Below are 26,528 nucleotides of genomic sequence, written 5' to 3'. Positions count from 1 at the left end.
TCCTGCATTCCCCTGATACTGCCTGACTAATTGTTTTATACACTAGTTTTGCTGAATCACAAAAATCTCCGGTGTCTGTTCACACCTGGCTCCATCGTGTCTGTTCAACTGTACCTTCTCTCTTAGTAAAAGGAACCTGCTTTCCAGCAGGCCAAGTTTTTTTGCTAACTCTTGAATGTAGCAAGTTGATACCTGCTCTGTGCTTTTGCTTGTGTTTTTCACTCTTGTGTGCGATGAAAATATTCCTTCTTTCCACCTGGTCGTATTCTTACTTGCTGCCCCAGGTTCAACTGGAGCCCAGCTCCTGCACAGGGCTATCCATAAGTCCATATTGATCTCTACTTGCTTTTGTTCTGAAAGCATTGACTACAGGCAGTACTCATTTTGGCCCTTAGAAATATGCCTTTGTTCAAAGTGGTAGCAAACGGTTTTGTGTGTACATTTTGCCTCTTCAACTAATTAATAAATTCCTGGAAGGCAAGTAGTTTGTGCTATTTATATTTTGTGAATATATAGACATAAGTACTCAGTAAAGACTTGTATTAATGGCTGACCAGGCATCAAAAAGGCTTATAGAAACTAATACTTCCGCATATAGTCCCAGATTACAGTTAAGACCAATGGACTTCTGGATATCAGAGAAGAAAGGTGTATTTCCTTAGGTAAGAAACTGAAAGTAAAGGTAACTTGGAAGAGGAGAATCAACTAGCAGTCTGTATAAGGAAATCTGTTTAGCTTATTTTAGCTTATTTGTGATAGATATGTGAATTATGGTGCAATTAATGCCATTTTGGGAATGAAATGCATGTCATATTGAGCTACTGGTATTAGAAATGAGTAAATATAAAAAGAGTAGTTGACAGATACCAGAAAATGTTTATTACAGAATTCTAATTGATCTTGCTTTCCTCCTTTTCAAACATCCAGATACCTCTCGTCACTGCACAAATGGACATTTGAAAGCACTGTTGTCAAACTCTTGCAAGCATGGAGACTTCATCAGTGCTGTCTTCACTGAACGATGAGTGTAAATCAGACAACTACATTGAGCCTCACTACAAGGAATGGTATCGAGTAGCCATTGATACGCTGATTGAACATGGGTTAGAAGCATACCATGAATTTCTTGCCAAAGAACGAGTATCAGACTTTCTAGCTGTGGAAGAAATTAATTATATTTTGAAAAATGTCCAGAAAGTTGCACAAAGTACAGCACAGGGTACTGATAATTCCTACGATGACACCTCATCTTCAGGGACTTACTGGCCCATTGAGTCTGATGTGGAAGCTCCAAATCTTGACTTAGGCTGGCCGTATGTGATGCCCGGACTCTTAGGGGGGACCCATATAGACCTCCTCTTTCATCCACCAAGAGCACAGCTACTTACAATCAAGGAAACTATTCGGAAGATGATAAAAGAAGCAAGAAAGGTAATAATATTTCCATTTCTAAATGAAAAATTTGAAACATATGGAAAAGCACCGGAGTGTAACAGATACGTATGTTAAAAGAATCTTTGTATGTATGGACCATGCCTATTATTTTTAGGAAATATACATATGGATACATAGGAAGGTTGTACTTGCCATATATTGCATATATCTGAGAGAGTGGTGTTAGGTCCCTGCTGAAGTTGGAGATTTCCTTCTCTTCATAATGTACGTACACCCAAGAGAACTTCTGCCCGGAAGCCTGAGGTGTGTAGACTGCAAATGAGGATGATTTGATATATTCATAGGTCGATAGCGCTTAAATTTTCCTTGATCTCTGAAAGGAAATCTGTTGCTGGTAAATCTGGTGAATTTGACTTTGTTCTCAACGGGACTGAGCCCCAATTCTTGCTCTGCGTATAGTTTATGCTACTAAATAAACCACGATTACTTATTTCTTGAGTTGTGTGGAAACAGTATAAAATCAGGCATGATAATGTAAAATTCTGAAGTAAAGTCCTGAGGTAGTTAGCATTTTAGGGCCTCGGTGCTCTTTAATAAATATTTATATTGGCTTATAAATCTCAAAATTTTATTTTAGAGCTCAGGTAAAACTGTAGAAATTTTCTTTTAATCGATCAAATTGAATTTATTGAGCATTTTCTATGTACTCAGCATCAGGGTAGGCACTGTGGAGACTACAACACAATTGCCTAAGAGCTGAACCTGGAGTTTTAAAATGTGTGGACAAAAAGTTATGTTTTTTAACTAAAAGCGTCTATATCTTAGTTACAGATATTATGCAATACAGAAAGTTAGATCTAAAAGGGACCTTAGGATGCACACATACATGGCATTGCTTTCTTTCATGTCAACAAGACACGGAAATGCTTGAAAAGCATGCTTTTGTGAAGTACAGAAATATAAGACCCTTGAAATCCACAGCGATGTGGTAGTTTACAAGACAGGCAACTAAAAGCTTTGCAATCATGTTAGGAAGACACGATGTTCTGAGGCTAATGGCAAATGTAGGCTTTGCAAAAGTAAGGTGATTTTTTTTCCCCAAACCTTTTGAGCTCAAATAACATGACTTTTTAGTTGTGTCAACTCCTTTAGCAGGGTTATGTTAAAGGAAGCACAAATCTATTCCAGCTGTTAAAAATTAGCCTGATTCTAAGGCACATGGTAGGTGTCCAAACTTTATTGAATGAATTGAACTGTCAGTTCAGTTTTCTGAATTGAGCCATGAGTCTTTTTAAAACTGTACTATCCTACACTCTGTGAACACATTATCCAATTGTATTCTGTAAAACAGCAGAACAAAATTCAAGAATATATATGAGTCCTTGTAAAGCAAATATAACAAATGTCAAGTACTAACATTTGCTAATTTCTCTTTGGGAAGACAATATGTTTTTGAATCACAAATGGTAACTGAAAATTGAAAAATACATCAGTGAAGATTAATATTATTATTATGGTAAACTTAGTAGTTATGAATTCATCAGCCTACACACAGCTAGTTTCCTTTGGAGCATTGCATTTCTGTGATGCAAAATGAAATTCAGGAGATATCATTAGTTCTTGGGCTAGCACTCAACTGGAAACTGAACATTAGTCATGACTGATGTATTTTTCTTTCTAATGTAGCAGCTATTTATTTCCTGAGTCTCTAAAAGTAATATCCTCTGCCTGGTCATCGTCTGCTGGGAACTCCCACTTGCAATAGCATGCTGAGGAACTTGAAGTCCACACTGTAAAACAATAATGTAATGTTCTGCGTCTCTTTCACAAAATCAAAGTGGCATAAAATAAGAAAGAGAATTTTGCCTTTATTCAATTTGTATATACATATCCAAGCTGAATTCAAAGGAGAATTATTTGAACCTTGTAAATTGAGTATATTGCAATTGAATATAAGTCATAACAGGTAACTTAGTGGGTTTTTTTTTCCCCCAAAAGCATTGGAGAATGTGTTAGTTTCCACCCAGATGCGGTAAATGTTGAGGTCAAATGGGCTATACGTGCATGGAATACAGATTTCTCGAGTATTTTGGAAATGTCTTCATATGTGACTGTTTATTTAAAGATTTTTGAAGGATCCAGTACTCCAAAAAATAAAAAGTTATTGACCCCATTTTATAAAATTTTAGACTATTTAGCCCATAACTGGACAAGGTCCTGTGAAAAATTTCAAAATAAGAGCAAATATTATTATGAAATAAAAGCTTCTCAGAACACATTGCATTTTAAAGAGTAAGCATGGTTTTTGTAACTATCATTTACTCAGCAGGTAAGACAGATTCTTAAAATCCTTCAGAAGCAATGGAAGCCTATTAGTTATCAGGATAAACTTTCTGTTTCTATACTATTTTCAGAGGACAAATTCTCTTTATTGGTAACTCGCAGTGACTTGTCATAGCATTATAAAGAGGGTGATCATTTTTTTAATGAAGTGTTTGAAGAATTTATATTTTAAGGGATAGAATAAAGTTTCTTGCCTCCAGATATTTCAGAGAGATTCTTTCCGTAATCAGAATTATGATTCTGAAACTCGTTGGAGATATGAGGCCAAACAAGTAGGACTAGGAACAGCAAAGCAGAACCCAGGAAGCGATCTCAGAGCAGAATTTAAATCCATTTCCCTGTTCTGTTTGAAATTGAGATAAGGTACTTACAAAAATAAATGTCATATTATGGAAAAATCTTAAAATAATGAGAAGAATCCAAAAGCAATTTTCTTAGAGGTCCAAACATTTGAAGTCTGATCATAACCACCTTGTTAACCTTCTAGTCCCTTGAGAAAATAAATCAAGATGATACTACAGCTTATCTATGTTTACTGGAAATATTTTATTCTTGAATTTCACTAATTTATGTGCATTTGTTTCTGTCAAAAGTAATACAATCTCAAATCATTCTGCTTTTATAAGCAGAATATAATCTTTATAGTATACAAAAATCCATAGATTTGTTTTTATTTATTCATTTTATTTTTGCCAGTTATCACTTAGAAGTTGTTTAGAGGTTTTTTTTTTTCTTTCTTTTTTTTTTCCTTTTGTATGTTTGCTTATTTTGTTATTTAGAAATTTTCCTTTGGGAAAGTCCAATCACAGATAACATCTTACCTGTGCCCTGAAAGAGCCGTATTTTTATTTACTGGCTCTTTTTCCAACCTCTTTCTATTTTTCACTACATGATTGACATAATTACATTTGGGTCAACTTTATAATGTCTGATAGTGTCTTTTTCCCAGGTAATTATTTCTCTCTCAAGAGGTGTTCCCAAGATGACATATGCATGGATTCCTAATTACCATGAACACCTCTTAGGAAAGTATCCCCTCTAATTACTTAAAAAAGTCATCCTTCATTAAAGTAATTTTTCTTCTAGCCCCTCTGTGGTTGATATCCATAAAGTTATAATTTCTGATAGTTTTGAATATGTAAATGTTTAACCAGCATGCTATTTGCATCTCTGTTTCCTAATTCCAGGCTAGCTTCTGTGAGATGTGAATCTTACTCTTGCGAAATATGGAATCAAGCAGACACATAAGCAAAAGTCTAGTGAGAACTAGGGCAGAGTAATTCCCCAGGTGATCTGTACTGTATCTCCTGAGTTCAGGGCTTGCTTCCTCCCTGACTCACTGTTCCTGGGTGTGTCTGTTATGGCCTAGGGAGTTCAGTAACACAGAGAAACATTAACTACCAGTTGGCCCCATGGCTGCTACTGGAAAGGTGAACAGATGATGGAGGCTCTTCCTGGGGTTTAACTGGTATTATAAAAATAGTACTAGACGAGAGGCTTGATCACGAGGCTCTACCACTAACTAGTTATGAGTTGGACAAATCATTGCACCTTCCCACATATCTTTATTTAGTGAAAGATACGAAGGAAAACCTTTTAGTGTTTTTTTCATCTAATGTTCCTATCCAGATCTCTAAGAGTGCTTACCGACTCAAGATTATTTCAGTGTTATTGACTCCTTAATAGATTAGTCCATTATAATTCCTGTAAGTCCAACAATAATTCCATTGTAGGTCCAATATAAGCCATAGTGCACTTCCCTCTGTGTTACTTTGCAACCATATCCTGCTCAGCTAAGTAATATTTATATATTTATCAGTGCCTTTATTAAACTAGGATCATCTCTTTCTTAATGTTCCCAGTTTTTAGTAAGAATTTCGTCTCTGCCCCCTCCCTATTCCAACTCTCACTGTGAATACTTTCATTCTTTAAATTTGACTCAAAATTAATTTCTTCCAGGAAATATCTTTTGCTTAGTCAGATTTAATGACATTACTTTCCTGTGACGTTAATTTGAACACCTCTGAATAAAATGCGTTATATGTTAATATATATATTTCTCTGTGTGTGTGTGTGTGTGTGTGTGTGTATGAGAGAGAGACAAAGAAAGAGAGAAAGAGAGATCTTGATAAAATTGCGCTAAATTCGCCATGCTAACTCTTGCTGTGCTATCTGGGAATACTCTTTCTATGCCAAACTCCTGGTGCTATACAGAGAGATAACACATTCCACATTCTTTTTAGTTCATTCACCCACTCCCTTGCTCCACTACTCCCAATAACCCTGATGATAGTAAGTATACAATTTTTAACACAGTTGCTTAAGGGAGAGAAGAGAGGAAAGAATTTACCATGTAGGGACTCTTTAACATGATTGTGAGATAGAGTTTTGGGCTTCCTTGATTGACTTGATAATTTTATGGGCAAAAAGCTTCAGCCTCTTTTTTTTTTTTTTTAATTGCCCAAATTTAAATAATGCTGTTTTTTACAGAGGTTTTGTGGAATGGTATGAAGGCTCTAAATCTTGGAGTCAGTTAGGCTGGGTTGAATCCCAGCTCAAATAGCTGTTTGTGTTAGACATTATACTACAACCTTTCTGAACTTTATTTTTCTCATCTGTAACATGGAGATGCTAATACTCCATAGGATCCTTGTGAGAATGGAATGAAGTAGCTGACGTATCGAACATGATGCCCACCGCACATTTCATCTCCTATGTGTGGTGTTGAGACTCCTCCTCCTCCTCATCGTCTTTCTCCTCCTTTCCCTCCTCCTCTTACTGTGTTATTCCAGACCCTTATTTTGTCAAAAAATTCAGCAGTCTGTCTGTATTTTTGCATCACCGTGATTTGGCATTTGTTCTTTAAAAGTGAGAGTAATGTCTGACCAAGTTCATTATCTAACAAGACAGTATCTTACTGGGAATGTCAGCTAGGATCATTAGCTGTTTATGAAAGGATTATTCCCGAAAAGACTTAAACGCATTTCTGAAGTATCATAATGATTATGTATACTGCATTAGTTGAAGAGCAACAGAGCATTTTCCCAGTGTTCTTGCTTAGAAGGTTCAAAATAGGAAACTATTGACTCAACATAAGTACATATATTTGAAAATAAGACTTCCTGTGAAGACAGCTTAGATATATGTATTTTATATTCAAGATATGCAAACAAGGTATCCTCTTTCATGGAAAGCTGTTAAGTGTTGAAGAAAAAATTCTAAACCATACTTACTTACCTAAAGATTTGAAGGTCGGAAAAGGTACAGAGCTCTACTAAAAAGCTAAGGAGAGGGGCATGTTCTATAGACCAAGAGAAAAAAAATAATCCTCCCATTTTCATCAGAATTTTAAAGGTGATAATTTTATTACATTTTTAAATAAACACTTTATACAAGGGTTACATATTTATGAAAAAGAACAATAAGGTTTTATAAATTTTTAAAGTTCATATTTATTATAGACCTGCCATTTGGTGTCAGAGGTTGGTTTAAATAACTCTGAGTTTATGAAGTATTATTACTTACTGAATATTTCTGATATAATTCAAAAAGTGATAAGGAGTATTATTTCAGGCCGACCGTAATTAGTCTTCTTAGCTTCAAAAACTCTGCTTTCCTGATAGAGGTGCTATTTTATGCTTTGTTGGAGCAAGAAATCTGAAGAGTATGAAAAAATAAAAGTAAAATTGTTATACAAGATCTCTAACATGTTTGCACACTAAAAAGTCATCTGTAATTTGTGAGTTTCAGATGCTTTACCTGGCAGTGTGTTATCGGTAAAATCTAAAGATCACCCATAATTTTTATTTTTAACAGATTTTTCTTTGAAAATTGGCAACTTGGGAAAGTTTAGCTTTAGAAAGAAAAATTAGAATTACTGATAGGAAACAATAAATTTATCATAAACATTGCCTTGATAACATTAACCTATACCTCTATTAATAGTTGAAAAGAAACGATTTAAAATTTGAGTTATTTCAGAGTGCATACAATTTATCGGATTAAGGGACATTTTTTTAAGACCATTTTCTCTACTCAATTATTACCCTTTGGTACTCTAATTCTTTTTTTTTCAGAATGAGCTGTGAGAAACAATTCCTATAGAGACTGCATGTGGTGTGTGCAATGTTTCTATTGAACTTCGAGGGATTGTTATTGATTTTGGGATAAAATTTAGTTCTGTGTTTTCTGGGATCTCTGAAGTAGACTGCTTATTTTTTATGATTATTTCTGTTTACTCATTTTCCTTCCCATCACAGGACTAAAATAAAAACCAAAGACTTATTTAGTTACTTATTGACATGTATAATATTTTTCTGACAATACACCTTTTTTTTTTTTTGTGAATGGCAGAACATATTTGCAAATCACATTTCCTGAGGAACTTATATCAAGAATATAAAAAGAACTCTTACAACTCCATAATAAAAGATAGAAAACCCCATTTAGATACAGGCAAAGGGTTGGAATAGACCTGTCTCTAGAGAAGATATGCAAATGGCCAATAAGCACATGAAAAGCAGCTCAGCATCATTACCCATCAGAGGACAGTAAATCAAAACCACAAAGATTCCACTCAACACCAGTAGGAGGGCTATAGTAACAAAAGACAGTGACAGGCGTTGATGAGAATTTGGAGAAATTGGAAGCTTCGTACGCTGCTGGTGGGAATATAAAATGGTGCAGCCACTCTGGAAAACAGTCTGGCAGTTCCTCAAAAGGTAAAACATGAGTCACCATATGACTCAGCAGTTCCAACCCTCAGGTACATACCTAGGAGAAACAAAAACATGTCCACACGAAAACCTGTACATGAATGTCCATAGCAGCATCATCCATAATAGCCAAAGTGGGAACAGTGCAAATGCCCATCATCTGGTGCATGGGTAAGCAGAAAGTGGTGTATCCACACAATGGAGTACTTTCAGCAATAAAAAAAAGGAGTGCAGTAATGAAACATCTACAATGTGGATGAACCTTGAAAACATGGTGCTAAATGAAAGAAGCCAGTCAGGAAAGGCCTCATGTTGTAGGATTTGATTTACATGGAATGTTGGCAGTAGACAAACTGTTAGAGACAACAAGTAGATTAGTGGTGGCATAGAGCTGGGAGGAGTGTTGGGAGGAAATGGAGATTAACTACTAATGAGTACAGGTTTCCTTTTAGGGTGATGAAAATACCTTAAAATTGATTCTGCAGTTTGTATGACTGTGAATACACTTAAAACCATTGAATTATACAGTTTAATTCGGTGTATAATATGTGACTGACAATACACCTTTAGTGGTTTGTTGGAATGGCAAAGCTAATTGTCATCATAAAACATTATGATCGTAAAATACTGAGTTTCCCTAATGTCTGAATAACACCTAAATTCCATAGGGATAGAATTTAGCGGTCTTAGAAACTCGGATGCCTTTAGGGCTGAGCCAGAAAAATAACTGCAGAGAAGGGAGCAAGTGGTGTTCCAATAGGGAATGAAAGGAACCCAGAAGAAGAGAAAATAACTTGACTATGTAGGCATTCTTGTCAAAATGTTCTAAATAAAATGTAGCTTGCAGCTGAATGAGATGATAAGCTTAGGACCTCAGGTCCACTTGGAGGCATCTTATCAACAGTTAACTTTAGTGAGAATAAGGGGCTATAACTTTCCTTTATTTATCTGTCCTCCTAATAAGATGTAAAGTGGAATGGAGGTTTGCTGTGGGAGCCTTTTTGAGATGATGAGGGCTGTAACACCAGACTGATATTTTAACTAGTGACTCTTAAATTATCTTGAACAAATTGGTTAGCTTTTATCATCAAGGCTGGAACCAGCATCTTATTTTGAGTAATGGATTTACATTATATAGTCTAGTAACAGTAACAGATAATAGTTATTGAGCACTTATGTGTCATGCACTGTGTTAAGCAACTTACATGCATTACCTTAAATTGACCTTCACAGCCACTCTGTGAAATATATACTTTTATCCATATTTTACTGATGAATAATCTGCTGTCTTGTGATAGGTATGACTCTAGTCAGTAGCAATGATCCAAAATGATCATAACTGGAAAGTAGTAATGACTACATATTCCTAAATGGAGGTATTAGAAGACCTGGTTATGAAGATCTAGGATTGAAACCAGTTGGTAGAGATGTGGAAGCATTGGTTTCTAAATGGGCCAGGTAGAAGGCCATTACAGGGTTGCTATTAGAAGTCAGAAGTAACATACATGGAATGGACAGAAGGTTATGAGAAGTAGATGAAGTGTAGCACCTAGAATGCAGACTAGATCAGGAGGCACTATAAAGAAATGGGTTCTCCGAGTTCAAATATAAGAGAAATTCGAAGAAGTAAGAGAAGGGCAGTCAGACAATAAAGTTTTCCTTTGGCCTCTGTTGGATTCAACTATGAGGGGGATCAGTCAGTCTTTTGCCAACCTTATAGGTGAAAAGTTTGGCAGGCTATTCATTTAGTCAGCAAATATTTACTTAATGCCTATTGTATGTCAGGTACTGTTCTATATTCTGGGGATACATAAGAGGATAAAGTACCAAAGAAACCTAGCCTTTGAATGGAGCTTAAATACAAATGGAGAGAGACAGATAATAAGCATAATAAGTGAGGAGTGTTATGGAGAAAGACAAAACAAAACACTAGTATACTGGGTAAGGAGACTCCAGAGTGGTGGTGAGGGTTAGTTTGCAGTGTTAAATAGGGTGCTTAGAGTAGGCCTTGTCAGGAAAGTGACGTTGGAGTCAAGATTTGGGGAAAGAGAATGAGCCATACATCTCTTTGTGGTCAGAGAAGCCTAGGGTAAGCTTTAGGGCAGGAACATAGCTTCTTGTTTGTTAGAGGAACAGAAGGATGCCAGTTGCTGGACCCAGAAAAGCAAAGGGAAGAAGAGTAGGTGAGTTCAGAGAGGTAACATGGAGTTCAGACTATGGAGGTTCTCATGGGCCATTATCAGGACCTTGGCTTATGGTCCGTGTAAAATGGGGGGGGCCACTGGAGAATTTTGAACAAAAGAGAGATGTGATCAATTTCCAATATGCTGTATTTTAAAAGGATACATCTGGCTGCAGTATTAAAAATTGACTATGAGGGGGGCCGGCCCGGTGGTGCAAGTGGTTAAGTGCACCGCTCTGCTGCAGCGGCCGGGGGTTCGCCGGTTCGGATCCTGGACACGCACCAACGCACTTCTTGTCAAGCCATGCTGTGGTGGCATCCCGTAAAAAGTGGAGGAAGATGGGCACGGATGTTAGCCCAGGGCCAGTCTTCCTCAACAAAAACAAAAAAAAGAGGACGATTGGCAGATGTTAGCACAGGTATGATCTTCCTCACAAAAAAAATAATAATAAATAAATAAATAAATAAATAAATAAATAAATAAATAAATAAAATAAAAATATAAAAATTGACTATAGGAGCTTAAGAATAAGCATATCAGAGGCTATTAAAATAATTCGAGTGGAATGATAGTGTCTTACATGCTCAGGATAGTAGCAGTGATGGGAAGATTTTGGATATATTTTGAAGACAGTAAAATGTGGAGTGTGAAATAAGTTGAAGAATACACGATTACTCCAAAATTTTTGGCCTAAGTAGCAAGAATGTTGGCATTGTCATTGGAAGTTGGCATCAGAGCCATCAGAGTGTTGGAATCAGGAAGCAGGCACAGAGACCAAGTTACAGAGGCCTTTAAATTATTTTCACCACAGCCCTGCTGGGATGGTTGACCAGTAACCCCAGCCACCAAGCCCTACAGACATATCTAAGTAGAGATTAGGGTTCACATTAGAATCTAAACCCAGAGTGGCCGGACTTGGAGATCCATCCTGATCCTGAGGGTGTAGGTGAGGGGTGGCATTGTAAGTAACCTGGATAAGATTCAGATACAAAGAAGTGGGTAAATACAGCGTGTGAGATTAGAAGACTGACTGGATGCTGACCCAGGCCCTAATAAAACAGGAGATTATATAACCTGCTGAGAAGTAGACCCTCCCAAAGGCAATTATTAAGCAACTCCCACTTGCTGGGTCAGATGAGTGAAAGAGAGAATAAGAAACTGGAAAGGTATCACTTGAGAGGTCACTTTTTTCATAGGTCATTTTGGGTGAATAAATTTTGAGGAGTAAGAGATGTGTGATGGAGAGCTTGGTGTTTTCAGGCAACAGGGAATGTAGGTGGGCGGATTAGAGTGGCTGGAAAAAACGAAGACATGGGTTGGTGAGAGAGGTAGACCCAGATCAAATTGTGGAGGTCCTTCAATGTGGCTTTGTGGATATGGATGGTGGGAAGTCATGAGATGTTTTTAAGTCAGTGATGCCATCAAGTCTGATCTTGGACATATTAACATTTTGTTGGTTAGTTGAAATGTAAGGGAAAATATAAAACAGGTTGTAACGTAGGTTGCAATAGTGCTCACCAACAGATTAGCCATAGCCTGGAGCTTACTAAAATTCAATATAAAACAAGATGTCTTCTTGAAGTGAGAATATACCTTCAATTTCCTGCTAGAATAGAAAAATATAACTACTTAAGTCTGTATCTTAAGGAAGGTGGTTTTTTGGGTCTTAAAGCTATTTTTAAAATGTTTTAATTATCTGATTTTAATTCAGTAAGGTGTATTTCTGTACAAAAACTTTCAACTTCTATACACATAGTTTAATTCTATATATACTTATTGAATCCCTGCTATGTGCAAGGCATTCTGTTAGGTCATGCAAGTAGAAAAAGAAACACTTCATGCTTTGAAGTCTAATATTTGGGAGATGTGCTAAAAGATTCATGGAGATATATAGATAAAATGCTGTGGTTGTATGGACATTGTGTGAGTGACCTTTGTATTACAGAGGGTCTGGATTTTTTTCCCACCTTTTTACTCTTTAGGTATCAGAGTATTATAGAGACACTTCTTGAAGTTTCAAAGTAGAAAAATTTTGATATAGATAAAATACCTTCAAAATATTTATTGACAAACGCAGCTTACTAGTTCAACAAATATATTTAATAAAGGCTTATTTTTTCTTATCAGAGTACATATGTTCCTTATAAAAATATGGAAAAAATATAGGAAAAGATTAAGAAAATAAAATTTAAAAGTTTTCTTCCCTGTAAGATAAATAGATGGATAGAGAAGTACGTGTACACACACATGTGTGTATGCATTTTAATACCTTATATAGATCTGTGAAATAGAATGTTCTTATGTAGTATACTTGAGATCATACTTGAGATTATGTATACAAATTTGCCTCCTACTTTTTTCACTTAGGATTTTTCCCGTAATAAAACCCTTGATTTCCTGTATGGATCAGCAGTGGCATAACAAAATAGGGGGCAGCTGGAGCTGCCTGCCCTGGGTGCAGGTAATAAGGAAGTTCGTTGTTTCTAGAGAATTTAAGAACAGTAATAAGATTGACTAAACGGCCGTCTGCTTTTTGTTACACCATGCGTTGGCAATTGTCAATAATATCAGTGATAAAATGCACTTCCTCACCAGGGCAGATCCCTGCTGCCTCCAGCCACCCCTGCCCCTCCTCCCACCCATTGGTACCCCAGTGCTGATATGATGAAAGTCTTATGATAATATTCCTTTAGAAAGGAAGAAAGCCTCATAACTGTGTTTGTGTGATCCTGAGCCACTCAATAATTAGTTGACTCTCAAAGTTTTAAAAGCAGAAAAAGCAGTAAGTGTACATTTTCTTTCACAAACCAAAGCTTTCCTTTGGGCTGTATTAATAATCACATTTTGATTTTCCCCCCAAGAATTCAAACAAATATTTTAAACAAGTAAGTAGATGTGAACAGAAACAACCTTGCCATTTGGCTAAATATCAATCCAATATGTCCTACTGAAAAATCCATAATCATGAAAAAAAATCAGTATCTGAGTCATAGTGGTCATATTGAAGCCTGCTGAAATTCTGGAGCAGTTACTGGAAACAAAAGAAAGAATCTAGGTTTGTGACCATGTAATCTTTTTACAAAGGGGCAGTGGGAAATTGGGAAAGTCCGAAAGTCCAAAGTCACCCGACTGATTAGTAACAGAACAGATAGTGTTCAGGCATCTTGATTTCCATCCCAAGACTCTTTTATACCAGGTTGCTTCTCTACTGGGAAGGAGAACTAAATTTGTTAATGTCATTAATAATGTCTAGCATTTATTGAGTGGTATGTACCAGGCAGTGTTCTAAGGTCTTTATTTATATTAACATTTATATTCACAGCAGCTCTCTAAGATAAGTCCCTCTATTACCGCCTTTCAGAGGTGAAGAATGGAGGTTAAATGATTTATACTAGCGTTTAGAGGAAATGGCAGCACTGGTAGTTGAGCCCAGCAGTGGGCCCAGGCAGAGCCCTTCACCATCAGTGCTGCCTCTGAGAGACCATTCCATTCAGGTACCATGCAAACCAGCTGAATTCTCCCGACATATTTGTGCGGGTACTGTTACATTCAGTTCCTGATTATCTACCAGATAGAGTCCAACTCGATAACACGGCGTATGTGAGGCTCTCCATGTTGAAAGAGGCTCTTCATGCCTCCTTACCCTTGTGCTTTATCTCCCCCCACCTCCCTCCAGTCACCTTATGCTCCCATGTTACCCAGTTGCCTTCTCTGGGGCTTCCATGGTAGCTTATTCCTTCCTGTGTTTGTGCATGATTTTTCCCCTACTTGGAGCATCCTTTCCCATATTCTTTGCCTTCCATTCATCTTTTTAAATCCATGTTAAATTTTACTTGTTTGGTTGAGCTCTGATCAATTCCCTTGCCAGACTTCGATTAGTTGCCCCCTATAATATTGTCACCTTTACATTTGTCCTTTGATTTTTAGTGAGATATATTCTCCATTCTGTCTTAGGGCCTAGGATTCTTTACTCATTCTTTTCTTATCTTTGTTTTTTTTTAACTAGGTTATTTGTTTTTTTTTAATTGATGTGTAAGAATTTTCTATGCAGTATATGAATTCTTTGTCAGATACCTGTATTGCAAATATCTCCTGCAGCTTACTTTTTCACCCTGATAATGTATTTTTTTGATAAACAGAAATCTTTAATTTTAATGTAACCCAATTGTTTTTAATCTTTTATTTTAAGGTTAGCTATTTTGAGATTTCATGGAAAAAATATTTGCCTATCATAAGATCAAGAAGATGTTCTCTTTTATTAGATTCTAGAAGTTTTATTTTATCTTTCATATTTGGATTTACAAATCCTTCTGGTATTGATTTATGTATATGGTATGATGTCAGGGTCCATTTTAATTTTTGTATGAATATCTAGTTGACCCAGCACCATTTATTGAAAGGGTCATCCTTTACATGCTATTGTGTAGTGCCACTGTTGTCACAACTCAAGGGACCACTTATATATCGATATATTTCTGGACTGCATTCTGTTCCATTGATCTGTTTTCTATCCTTATTCCAAGACCACAGTGTTTTAGTTATTATAACTTTATAGTAAGCCTCTCTGTTTGGTAATGTGAGTCCTCTGGTTTGTTCTTCTTCAGTATTGCCTTGGTTATTCTAAATCCTTTGTTTTTCTGTAGGAATTTTAGAATAATCTTATCACTTTCCAAAAAAAAAAATCTGAGATTTTGATTGTGATTACATTGCATCTATAGAGCAGTTTGAACAGAATTGAACTTTATAATAGTGAATCTTCCAATCCAGGAACAAGGCATATTCTTACATTTATTTAGTTATGATTAGTTTCTCTCAGTGAGATTTTATAGTTTTCTGTATATAAGTTTTACACATCATTTGATTTATTTCTGGTATTTATGTTATTTATCTTATTGTAAATAATATTTAAAAAATTTTTTGTTCTAAGTTTTTATTTTTCTTCTTTGCTAGTATATAGAAATACAATATATTTTTTATATATATATATATTTTTTTTTTTTTTTTGTGAGGAGATCAGCCCTGAGCTAACATCCGCCAATCCTCCTCTTTTTTTTGCTGAGGAAGACGGCCCTGGGCTAACATTGGTGCCTATCTTCCTCCACTTTATATGGGACGCCGCCACAGCATGGCTTACCAAGCAGTGCGTCGGTGCGTGCCCGGGATCCGAACCAGCGAACCCCGGGCCGTCGCAGCGGAGCGCGCGCACTTAACCACTTGCGCCACCGGGCCGGCCCCTATATTTTTTATATTTTGACCTTGGGTTCAATGACTCGATAAGTTCACTTATTAATTCTAATAGTTTGTATATAGATTATTTGGAATTTTATAGATATATCATCATATCTATAAATAATGCTACTTTTGTTTTCTCTTTTTCAATCCATATAACTTTTATATTTCTTGATTACCTTAGTAATCAAAAGGATTCCTTCCTTCCTTGTTAGGTCTTCCATTACAATGTTGAACATAACATGAACTATGAACAGTACTTCCTATAGAATTTTTTTTTAAACAAACTCTATCATTTCAATTGTAAAGTCAGCTGGCTTTTGTTGTTGCTTATTTAAAGATAACTGGCAAACTTATTTAAAGAACTGGCAAATGTAAAAAAAACATTAGATGAAAAAGTAGCAGGGAAAATTTGGCTTACGCTGTTGTTTCTCCTTTTCTATGATGTTGGCCCCACAAATCCTGGCTGCCTTTATTTTTGTTCTCCAGCCCTTACCACTGTTTCCAGTAAGAGAGTTGGTCCAATGCAAGCTATCATTGTCCTGTGTCAGAGGAGTCACTTTTGTTTTATTTTGAATGAATTAATATGATTAAATATCACAAAATCTGCGTGTGAACTTAAGCAAAAAATTACACATATCTTACATATGTATTAAAGGAGTTTAAAATACAAGGATTGATAAGCTATCACTATTTTAATGTTTAGAAAAAATTGTTTAAAATTTATGTCTAGTACTAAAACATAGATATTGCTCATTCAGCAAGTCAGTTAAAAACTATTTTTATTTTGCTCTTATTTTGAGCGTTTCCAACCTTTTTGTGGATGGAAGCCATCCTGTATTTTATTTTTCCTTCTTATGCCTTGCTTTCCCAACATTTCTCTGTGCAGTGCACATCATGAAACTCATTATTTCAACCATTATCCCAATGAAGTTTTGTCTATCTAAGTTACACATGATAAATTCTTGTGTTTAAGAAACCACTTAAAATAGTATATGTATGAGAATATGTTTATGTTCAGATATTCTATCTGTGTAAGGATAGATGTTCATGTATACATATGAGGATATATGTACAGACTTTTCAACTGCTCGTGTTTAAATCTTAGAGAGAAACCTCAAGTCCTTGAAACACACTTACAAATGTTTAACTCTATGGGAAATTTAATAGGGATTAAGTGCACCTAGGTTTAAAGCCTTGAAAAATTAACTCTGTGTGTGTCTTTTTAAAATAACATTATAAATATCATATACGGCCATATATAATTTAGTAGTAAAATTTATATGTAAACTTTATTTATATATATAACTTTTTCTGTTTTAAATATTTCTCTTAAACTTAATTTTTTAAACAAAAGTATATAATGCCATAATCTATTCAAAACATAAAGATGAAAATGAACAGCTCCGAATGAAACCAAATACAAGAATTCCGTAGCATTATATTCTTCACAGTTATATTCCAGAATACATAGATTTGGGCAAGTGTAACGTTAGTTAATTTTTTCAAGTGTATGTTCATTTCATCTTTTTTCAAAAACATTTGCCACATTCAAACAATAAATGTATTCACTGAGCCAAGTACACCAACCTTTTTCTCTAAGTTACATTTCAAATAGTTTATTTCAGTGAACAATCCACTTTGAAAAACCTTGCAGCTCATTCCTCAAATAAAAGATTGTCATGTCAGCTGCTTTTTTATGTTTCTGTAAAAGTAGACCGATTCCAATTCAATTAGCAGAGCTTTTAGGATTTATGTACATAGTTTCACAGCAGCAAAATCCCTGGAGTTCAAAGCCGCAGGTTTCCCAGAGCTCGGTTTCACGTTCAAGTGTTTGTCCACATTGTTTTATTTTTAAGGGTGAGATCAAAAAAATTGAGAGCACAAACAATTATTTAAAAATAACACCTCAGGAAACGTGACCCAAAGAATATACTGATCCGTTACACGTGTGAAATTCTGCCCCCCCGACCCCAGAAGTAGAAAAAGTCCACATTTTTTTTTTCCTGGTTACTGCTGAAGAAACCACTGCAGATTGTTATAACCTGTGTAACAATATATTCAACTCTTGTAATCCTATTAATGAGAAGAAACAGTGATAAGAGCAGTTTTACAAATTGGACAGGTTTATCCTGGAGCTTAACACTTAAAACTGAATTGAACATTTTTATTCTCCTCAAACGCCAATGGCTGCTTCCCTTGATAAATCCCTGATGCTTCCTTCCGTCCTGAGGACTTTCCAGGTGAATTCCTTTAAACCTCCAGCTTTTCCACCTCAAAAGCCTCATTTTAGCTCTTCTATCTGTTTTCTTCAGAGAAAAAAAACAAAAATATCTGTGATCTTGACCTGCCCCTGCAATTCATGACTTTGATTTGTACACCTTTAATTTGTATTTATGGTTATTTCTTTTCTGCTTTCCAATAGGACACTCCTCTGAGTAGGTTACCTGCCTCCATCCTGCTGTCATCTCTTGCTACCATTCTTGATCTCTTACTTCTTAACCATTATTCTTCCTTTAAGAAGTAGTTCCTATCAACTGTCTACTTCCTTATTTCTCTTTCCTCCCAGGCCTGCATTCTGGATTTCTCTTCCATTCCTCTCCTAACCTGGTGCCTCATAGGCCACTGTTGGCCACAGGGTCAAGACATGCCAGCAAGCTTTTAATGACCCTCAGTTTCTTCCACTTCTCTGAAGTAGTGTTCACTTCTAATTCTCTTACCATTGGTTTCTATGAGGTTTCTCTCTCTTCATTCTTTTCCTGTACTTCTCACTATTGTTTCTTAATGTCCTTTGGTAACTCTCTTTCCGTCTCCTGAAAGTGAATGTTTTAAAAGATTTTTATCCTTGGGTCTGTTCTTTCTCTGCATTTTCTTCCTTAGTACTACTCTCTATGCCCACACCTTCAGCTACTCCTGCTGTTTACAGCTCTGGTGTGGCCTGTCTTATGAATGTTGGTCTTTAATTCTAGCTGACAGTCCAACAACTTTACCAAACGGCCCACTAGACTTTCAAATACAATATGTCCAAAATAATAACTAGAAGTTTATGAAGCTTACTAAACTTTTTCTCCTGTCTTCTCTCTCTGTTAAAGGCATCATCGCTTTCTTAGTCACCAAGGTTTCGATACCTTGGAATCACATGTGGTTCATCCCTCTCTCATCTTATACCTCCAGTTTTGTCATCAGGTCCTGAGTTTTGGACTTCTGCCATGTGTTCCCCCTCCTGACTCTCTCCATTGCTGTCGCCTATTTTCTGCTCTCTACTTTTCATGGTTAATTGCAATAGTCCCTTTAACTCATCTTGGTATATAACAATTCTGCTTTCTTCACTCTTCCTACAGCCACTTGCTGGAATGATCAATGACCATGTGATCCTTTTATGATTACAAACCTTTGTACCTTTGCATTCTACAAGTGCCACAGAAGCACTGACCTCATCCAGCAGCTGCCTTTCTAGATTTGACATGCTACTATTTTCTACCTTTAAATCTTTGCTTTTGCCCTTCTCTCTTCCAGAAATACTCTTCTCCATCTCTACCCACTATTATTGTATATATTTTTGTGCACTAACTTTTAATGTTACATGTGCTAATTTTAAAATATATCTACAACTCTTCAACAGTCCTGCCTCCAAAGAGTGGAGCTGAAATCCCTTCCCTTTGAGTGTGGACTGGACTTAGTGACTCCCTTCTAATGAACAGAACATGACAGACGTAATGGAGTGACCAGGTTATAAAAGACATCCTGCTTCCTCTTTGCTCTCTTTTCATTACTTGTTCTGGGGAAAGCCAGCTGCTGTGTTACGAGGTCACTCAGTTGTTTATAGAGAGGCCCACGGGATGAAGAACTAAGACCTACCAATAAATATGTGAGTCAACCATCTTGGAAGCAGATATTCCTTCCAACTTCAGATGACTGCAACCTTGACTCTGAGTCAGAACCACCAACTAAGCCACTCTTAAATTCTTTCCTCTCATAAACTGTGAGGTAATAAATGTTTGTTATTTTGAGCTGCTACATTTTGGGGGTAATTTGCTATGCAGCATAGATAACTAATACAGGAAGCCTGATCTCTACTAGTGAGATGACATTACTCCTGAGAATCCTCTTGATTTATACCACTGACATGTTCCTCGGCACAGTCTATTCATATTGCAGTTATTTGTTAATACATTTTACAACTTGGTGTATTCGGGCAAATTTTTACAAGTCTAAATTGTTTAATAAACTATGTAAATACATCAGAGCTTAAAGTATGAACCCAATTTCTGATATCAGTTCAGTAACTTAACATTATATCTTAGGAGAGTTCCAGATATGAATGTTTGCCATCACCTGGTGGTTCTTAAAAGTCATTCTCAGCATCTTAAGTTTCACATTTCCGATTATGATATATGCCAACACCCATGAACCGATTAAAATATTATGATTCTACTAAATCAAGTTACATGCAGAGCCAATTTCTGAATTAAATCTGAGGTCGAATACCTGAACAAAGTGATGTAGATGGAAAGTGATTCTTTTTTATAAAAACCTTCTAATGTTTAGCATCAAGGATTCTCTTTGATAATACTTATATGCAGAGAAATAAAAAGGAATCTCCTAAGAACACTTGATAGTGCATATGTGTATATGTGTGAGGCCTCAATATTGATTGCTGTAGCCATCCTACTTCTCCCTCCATTTTGGAAATGATTTGACATTTTAATCACTTTAAGTGTTATAAGTGCTAAAACGTAATTGGCTTCTTGTCACCTTATTTTAACCCAAATCAGTATGTTTTATGGTGGTCAGAGAAGAGTACTCTTTAATTATTGCATGAAGGAAACTGTTCTTTTCCATTTGGACATTTATATTTGTCTGTGGAGGGTTAATTTAAGGGTGAAGGAGAAGAGTTCTTTCTAGGCTCCTATTTAACAGTGTGTCTTTTGCACTTTAATTACATAAATGCTGTTGTATATGTAGCCAGTGGCCTTCCGTGACTGTGGTGTCCGTTGATTTAAGCGGCTCTCCCATGTGTTCCATATCTAAATTCAGGAGGCAGTGGATCTGCCAAGAATTTGCAAACTCCAAGTCTTAGAAGCATTTTTTTTCTGATAAAATAGTGATCAGATGGTTCATGTCGTTTCTTTGGATTCTGAAGAATCTCCTGGTTTTGTTTAGGAGACAGTCTTATAGGTAGATTGAGGAAATATAATCGACTTTCTGTAACTTAACACATATGTGTGGTGTCTGCCAATAAAAAACACACATATGCCAAAAACATGTACAAATGCAATCTGGTTCACGCAGGTATCTTATATCTGTGAGAACATTCTTGAAGAGGTTTTAATTAAGAGTATGTGTCATCTTAGGGAACCTCGGAAACAGAACTCTACAGGGGTTTGTCCTAAACCATCTGGTGTTTGAATTAACATTTTTGTTTGTGACTGGAATAGAATAGAAAGCCCGTTCCTTAAGTTTTCAGTAGATGGCATATTGGAAAGGGTAACAGACCCTTGGAATTTAGGATTCTAATTGAGAATGGCTTTGTTTTGCCAGAAAAAGTATTAGAAATAAGCAGGGACAAATCTGATATTATACCCTTTATAAAGGAATGTCAGAATATACAAATGTCTGTGGCACGTAGGTCAGTGGTTATGAGCATGGACTCTGGGTCCAGCCTGCCTGACTGAGTCTCAGCTCTCCCACTTAGCTTTTACTGTATGCGAGGTGTGATGTTATGTGCCTACGAGACTATTTCATTTGATCCTTGAAAACACTGTAGGGTGTGTTTTATTTTCCCATTTTTTCAGATAAAGAAACTGAGATTTCAAGAAGTTAGGTAATATGAACCAGATTAGCAGCTGATACATGGTAGATCCAAGACTGGACCCAATAAGTCTCTGACATATTGCCAGGGCAGTTACAAAGACTTTATTGCTGTAAGTTCTGTTAACTCAGCAGGGATGTGGGAAAACAACAACAACAACAACATCCAAAATCTGGATCAGCGTGAATGAGCATTGCAAAGAGATATTAAGAAATGATCACTATTGAGCCTGAAGAGAACAAGTTTTGGTTTGATTGGAGCAGGTATGTTCTTGGAAAGGTAAAGGGATAGATTCAATACCACGTCAAGTCCCTCCAGTCTTTTTCGTTTTAGCCTTGCCTAAAATGCTGTTCTAGCTCATTATGCTTCCTTGAGACTTATACATTTCTTTTTATAATATGTGTGTCTTTTCTGTCCTCAGGTAGATGTACCCATTTGTGGTTCTGACTTTTACTGTCAGAAGCAGTGTGTGTTCAAACACAGTTGTTACATCAGAGAGCTGCATCACATACTCACATATCAAGGCATCATATATTCTGAAAGTATACATGTGAAGTTCATATTCATAGTTTTTATTTTGTATGTGTGGTGTGTAATGGTTGTTTCTGTTGAGAGAGGCTTCAACTAAATTAGGGAAAAATGAGTTCCGAAACCAATAACCAATAACATGGCATAGGTTAAAAAAAATTATTGATTAAAATACATTATCAATTACTTAAAACGGAAGTATACACCTAACATGCTACCTTTCCAGATTTGGCTGCCTGTTTATAGCATCCTTCTAGGATGATGCAGAGAACCAAGAAACAAACAAGTCAGCCCTAGAACAGCCAAAATAGACATGACAAAAAATGACAGCTTTTTGGTGGAACAGGCTTCCTGGTTCTACTCTTATTTTACACACAATTCAAAGAAGCTCCCTGATCTTTCCAAATCCAGATCACATTACAAGTATTAAGTTAGAGTACAAGGAGTCACACTGATGAGAAAAGGAAGTGTCAGCTTGACATCCTGATAGCAAGAGACAAACAATACGAAGCACAAAGAATACCATCAGCATAGCAGTTGAGCCCTAGAATATGGTGATTGCCATTGTCAACAACCTTTAAAACTGTCATTGTCTTAGAGTACATTCGAATAATACCAGACAAATTATATTCAGTGTACCATGCTTGAGAAGTCAGGGAACATTATTCTACATTGAAGGATGTTTTCTGTTTAAAATTGATAGAAGAAAAACAACAAAAATGTTTTGGTACTTAAAATCACATTTCTGCAACTATCAGGAAAACTTACCTGGTTTGAGTTTATACATGTTAGCCAAAATCCTTGGAAGGAACTTCATTAATAAAAATCAATTATATTTGTTAAAAATTAAATGTAATTGAATATTATAGTCAAATCTAGATTCTTAGAGGTCATGTGGAAACAAGCAGAATGGAAAATAGTATGAAAATAAATTTGACATCCCCCTGTTAGTTTTTAGCTGGAAGTTCTCTCTGTAGTTCCTTCACTTGAGTCTTCTTTGTTGTTATTATTATTGCCTTTGTTATTATTTTCCTATCCATTGGTGCTACATTCCTTCCCATGTCCTCTCTCTGAGACCCTGTAGGCTGCTTACTACCTTCCAGCAGTCCTGGGACAGCTTTCCCAACTAACCCTGCTGCTACAGAGGTGTGGCAGTAATCCACCACGTGACCTCAGGGAAACAAACAACATCTGGGAATCACCATAAGTACCATGATTAATCTAAAATAATATTTATCTCTCCTTGCTGATAATGAAAGCCTTGATTGCATTGTTGTGTCGTCTGAGTAGTTTAAATGTTATAAGTAAGAAAGCCCTGAAATGAGGTTGAAATTTCTGACCTTTACTTACATATTATTGAATTCTCTATGCATAGAATATAGGGACAGAATGCTGAGAACTTTTAGACAGAACTTCTGACAGAAACCTCATAACAATTTCCATCTGAAAAATTCTGCAGATGTCTGGAAAAAGACAAAAGAACACAAAAACCTAACTGTTAAGTTAGCTGTCAGATGCAGGTCAAAGTGGTTAAGCTTTGGTTTGGTAGATTTATATTCTGGAGCTTCTTAGTCACTCTCTCTTTTTCTGGACTGGTAGGATAATGTGACAGTATAAAAGACATGGAAGTAATGCTAAGATATCTAACAGAGGAAGAATTAAGCAGCTCACATGCCAGTTCATAGCCAGCAATGCTTTTGGCAAACAGGTAGGAATGAGACCTGTATAAAATAGGAATTGTGCCTGTAGTATTTTCCTAATCAGCCACCTTAAGGTTTAAGGAATTTTGGTGTTATAATTATAGCATAATCAAGAAAAACAATCAATTATTTAGGCCAAAGAGAAGACTTGAATAAGGAAAATATCTGAATTATTATACATTTTTACCTAGCATCATCAGACATTCCAAACATCATGATATCACTTATGCAGCTTGGTTGTATATAACTAAAACATTTCTTCTTTCCCTCCTCTACTCAGATTGGCCTTTCTTAGAGTGGCTAATGTTATTTTCTTTCTCCTCCTTTGGATGTTTAGCTAACATTTTTTGCTTAAACAGGCTTCCAAGGATCCAACGTTGCCTTCTCTATATATCCCCTGGGAATTAATGTCTGAGGTGCACAAGAAGATTTTGGCATACTCTAACCTGCGTATTGCCGCTCTCTAATGCTGTTCCTCTCCCAAGCTGTCTCTAACACAGAAAACAATTCCCCGCCAGCCCCACGGCAGTGCAGGAATAAGAGGATTGCTTGGGAGACTCATCCTTCACTAGCTTAGGTGTGAAGCAGGCCCGGGGGCTCTCTGGTCTTTGCGGGGACTCAGATGTGGAGATGGCTGGTCTTTGTAGGTCACTTGTTATTTGTTGAGAATTAGGACAAAGTCCAGAAAGAATGAAGTGCTGCCTATCACCTGTTCATAATCACTGTCTTCTGGACACCTCCACCTGAGTGTCCCATGTACCCCAAACTTAGTATTTCCACAACTGAACTCCTGATCTCTACCCCGCTTCCAAATCCGATGTTGCATTTATATTTTCTGACTAGGATAATGGTATCACCATCTTACCATGCGTTCAAAATAGTAACCTTGAAATCATTTTTTTTTTTGGCTCCTTCCTCTTCCATATACCTTCCCTTGCACCCATCCAAATTTTTATCAAGACCTGTTGATTCTATCACCAGCATATGCCAAATCGGTTCTGTCTGCTCTGTCCCCAGTTCCATCTGCTCTGCTTCAGGCTTGCATGGTCTCTTGCCTGGACTGTTTTGAGAACCTCTTAACTTATCTCTCTTTTCTCTGGCAGTGTTACTTCCTGTTGATTTCTTCTTAACCAGCGAGTTTTAATTAACGTGTCTTCTCTGCTAAGCGTTTCCTGAACTTCCCAAGTTAGTTCAGTATTACCTTCCAAGCCCCCATGCACGTCTTTCCAGCACTTAATCCTGCTGTGATTCCAGTCTTTGTTTATGCCTCTGTTTCTCCAACTAGACTTTGATGTCCATGAGAAAGGAACTTTATCTTGTACACTTTAAGATTCTTTATACAGTATATGCCCAGTGTTGGGACGGGGGAAAATCCCCTTTCTACCCTTCTTGTGTTCCTATGGTTGGACTAATAATAAAATTGATGCAAGACCAGATTAACACGAGAAAAACTCAATTTAATTATGTATGCACGAGAGAATCATGAAAATGATGCACGGAGAGTGAACAAAGCAGACAATATATCTTTTACACAAAGAAACAATAAATTTGTGAAGAATGACAGGACAAAGAAACTTAAATGTGAGATAATTAGAGAGGAATTTAAGCAGAATTTAGGTTCCAGGTAGTAAATTAGAAAGGGTTGTTTATGCAGGCTTCTCACCCCTGAATTCCCCAGATCTGGTGATAAGGATGCAGGGAGAGTACCTTTCCCATGGGAGATTTATTTCCTGCTTTCAAGGGAACAGAGACGGGGGGGTCAGAATGCCCTTTCTGCTTCTCAAGTAACTTTAATTCAAAATAATCAATATGCCATTGTGGGATATTTTGGGGTGGCCTGCCCTGGCTCCCAACACCAGCATATTTCTTAAATGAAAATGAGAAACAGAAAAGGTGGGTTCTGATTTGTTATGAAATCCAAAATTAGTGGTATCAATTGATAAGGTAGAAATTAGGAAGGCATTATTATATTTCAAACAGACATTACGTACAGCATTTGTGTACGTAATATGTGAATGGGAGAATAGGTTCACATTTGTCATACTGAACAATTCCAGTGCTCTCTTTACTTGGTTCTGTCAATGTTCTGTTCAAAAGCTGGTAGAAATTGCCAAACTGAATGCTGTTCAAGTATTCATGCTCAGATTTTGGTGACTGAACACAAGTTGAGCCCCAGGAGCCGAATGACACAGAGCACACTTCTTCTTCTTCTTCTTTTTTTTTTTTTTGTGAGGAAGATCAGCCCTGAGCTAACATCCATGCTAATCCTCCTCTTTTTGCTGAGGAAGACTGGCTCTGAGCTAGTATCTATCCAGAGCACACTTCTTAATTGTAAGGAAATGAAATGACTCAGGTGAAAACAAACAAAAATAAAACCTGATATATGAAACAGGTTAAAATAGTTTATTCCATGATATACAGTTTATAGATGATTACAAAATGCAGTACCACATCTAAAAATGATTAAGATTTTGTGAAAATGCACAATATTTGATATGCAAAATATAATTATGTACATGAAGTTATTTATGTAATAATTATTATAGCATACTTTAGCTTAGTGGTGGGGCTTTGCAGCTTCAGTATTTTCCTGTAAATACAAGGCACAACTTGAAAGCAAGAA

General features: G+C 36.4%; 1 protein-coding gene across 2 annotated transcripts in view; it reads left to right on the top strand.

Moving 5' to 3' along the window:
* The window catches only part of FAM83B (family with sequence similarity 83 member B), a 79,441-nt gene that overhangs the window by 17,175 nt on the left and 35,738 nt on the right, over nucleotides 1-26,528 (top strand). For both annotated transcript variants that reach the window (XM_058554134.1, XM_058554132.1), the window contains exon 2: nucleotides 928-1,431. In XM_058554134.1, the coding sequence (XP_058410117.1) occupies nucleotides 988-1,431 (444 nt within the window). In that variant the 5' untranslated portion in view covers nucleotides 928-987. The remainder of the gene's footprint in view (nucleotides 1-927; nucleotides 1,432-26,528) is intronic.

The sequence above is a fragment of the Diceros bicornis genome, chromosome 14 (assembly GCF_020826845.1).
Source record: "Diceros bicornis minor isolate mBicDic1 chromosome 14, mDicBic1.mat.cur, whole genome shotgun sequence".
Taxonomy (NCBI): Eukaryota; Metazoa; Chordata; class Mammalia; order Perissodactyla; family Rhinocerotidae; genus Diceros; species Diceros bicornis.
This window is presented reverse-complemented; position numbering and strand designations above follow the sequence as displayed.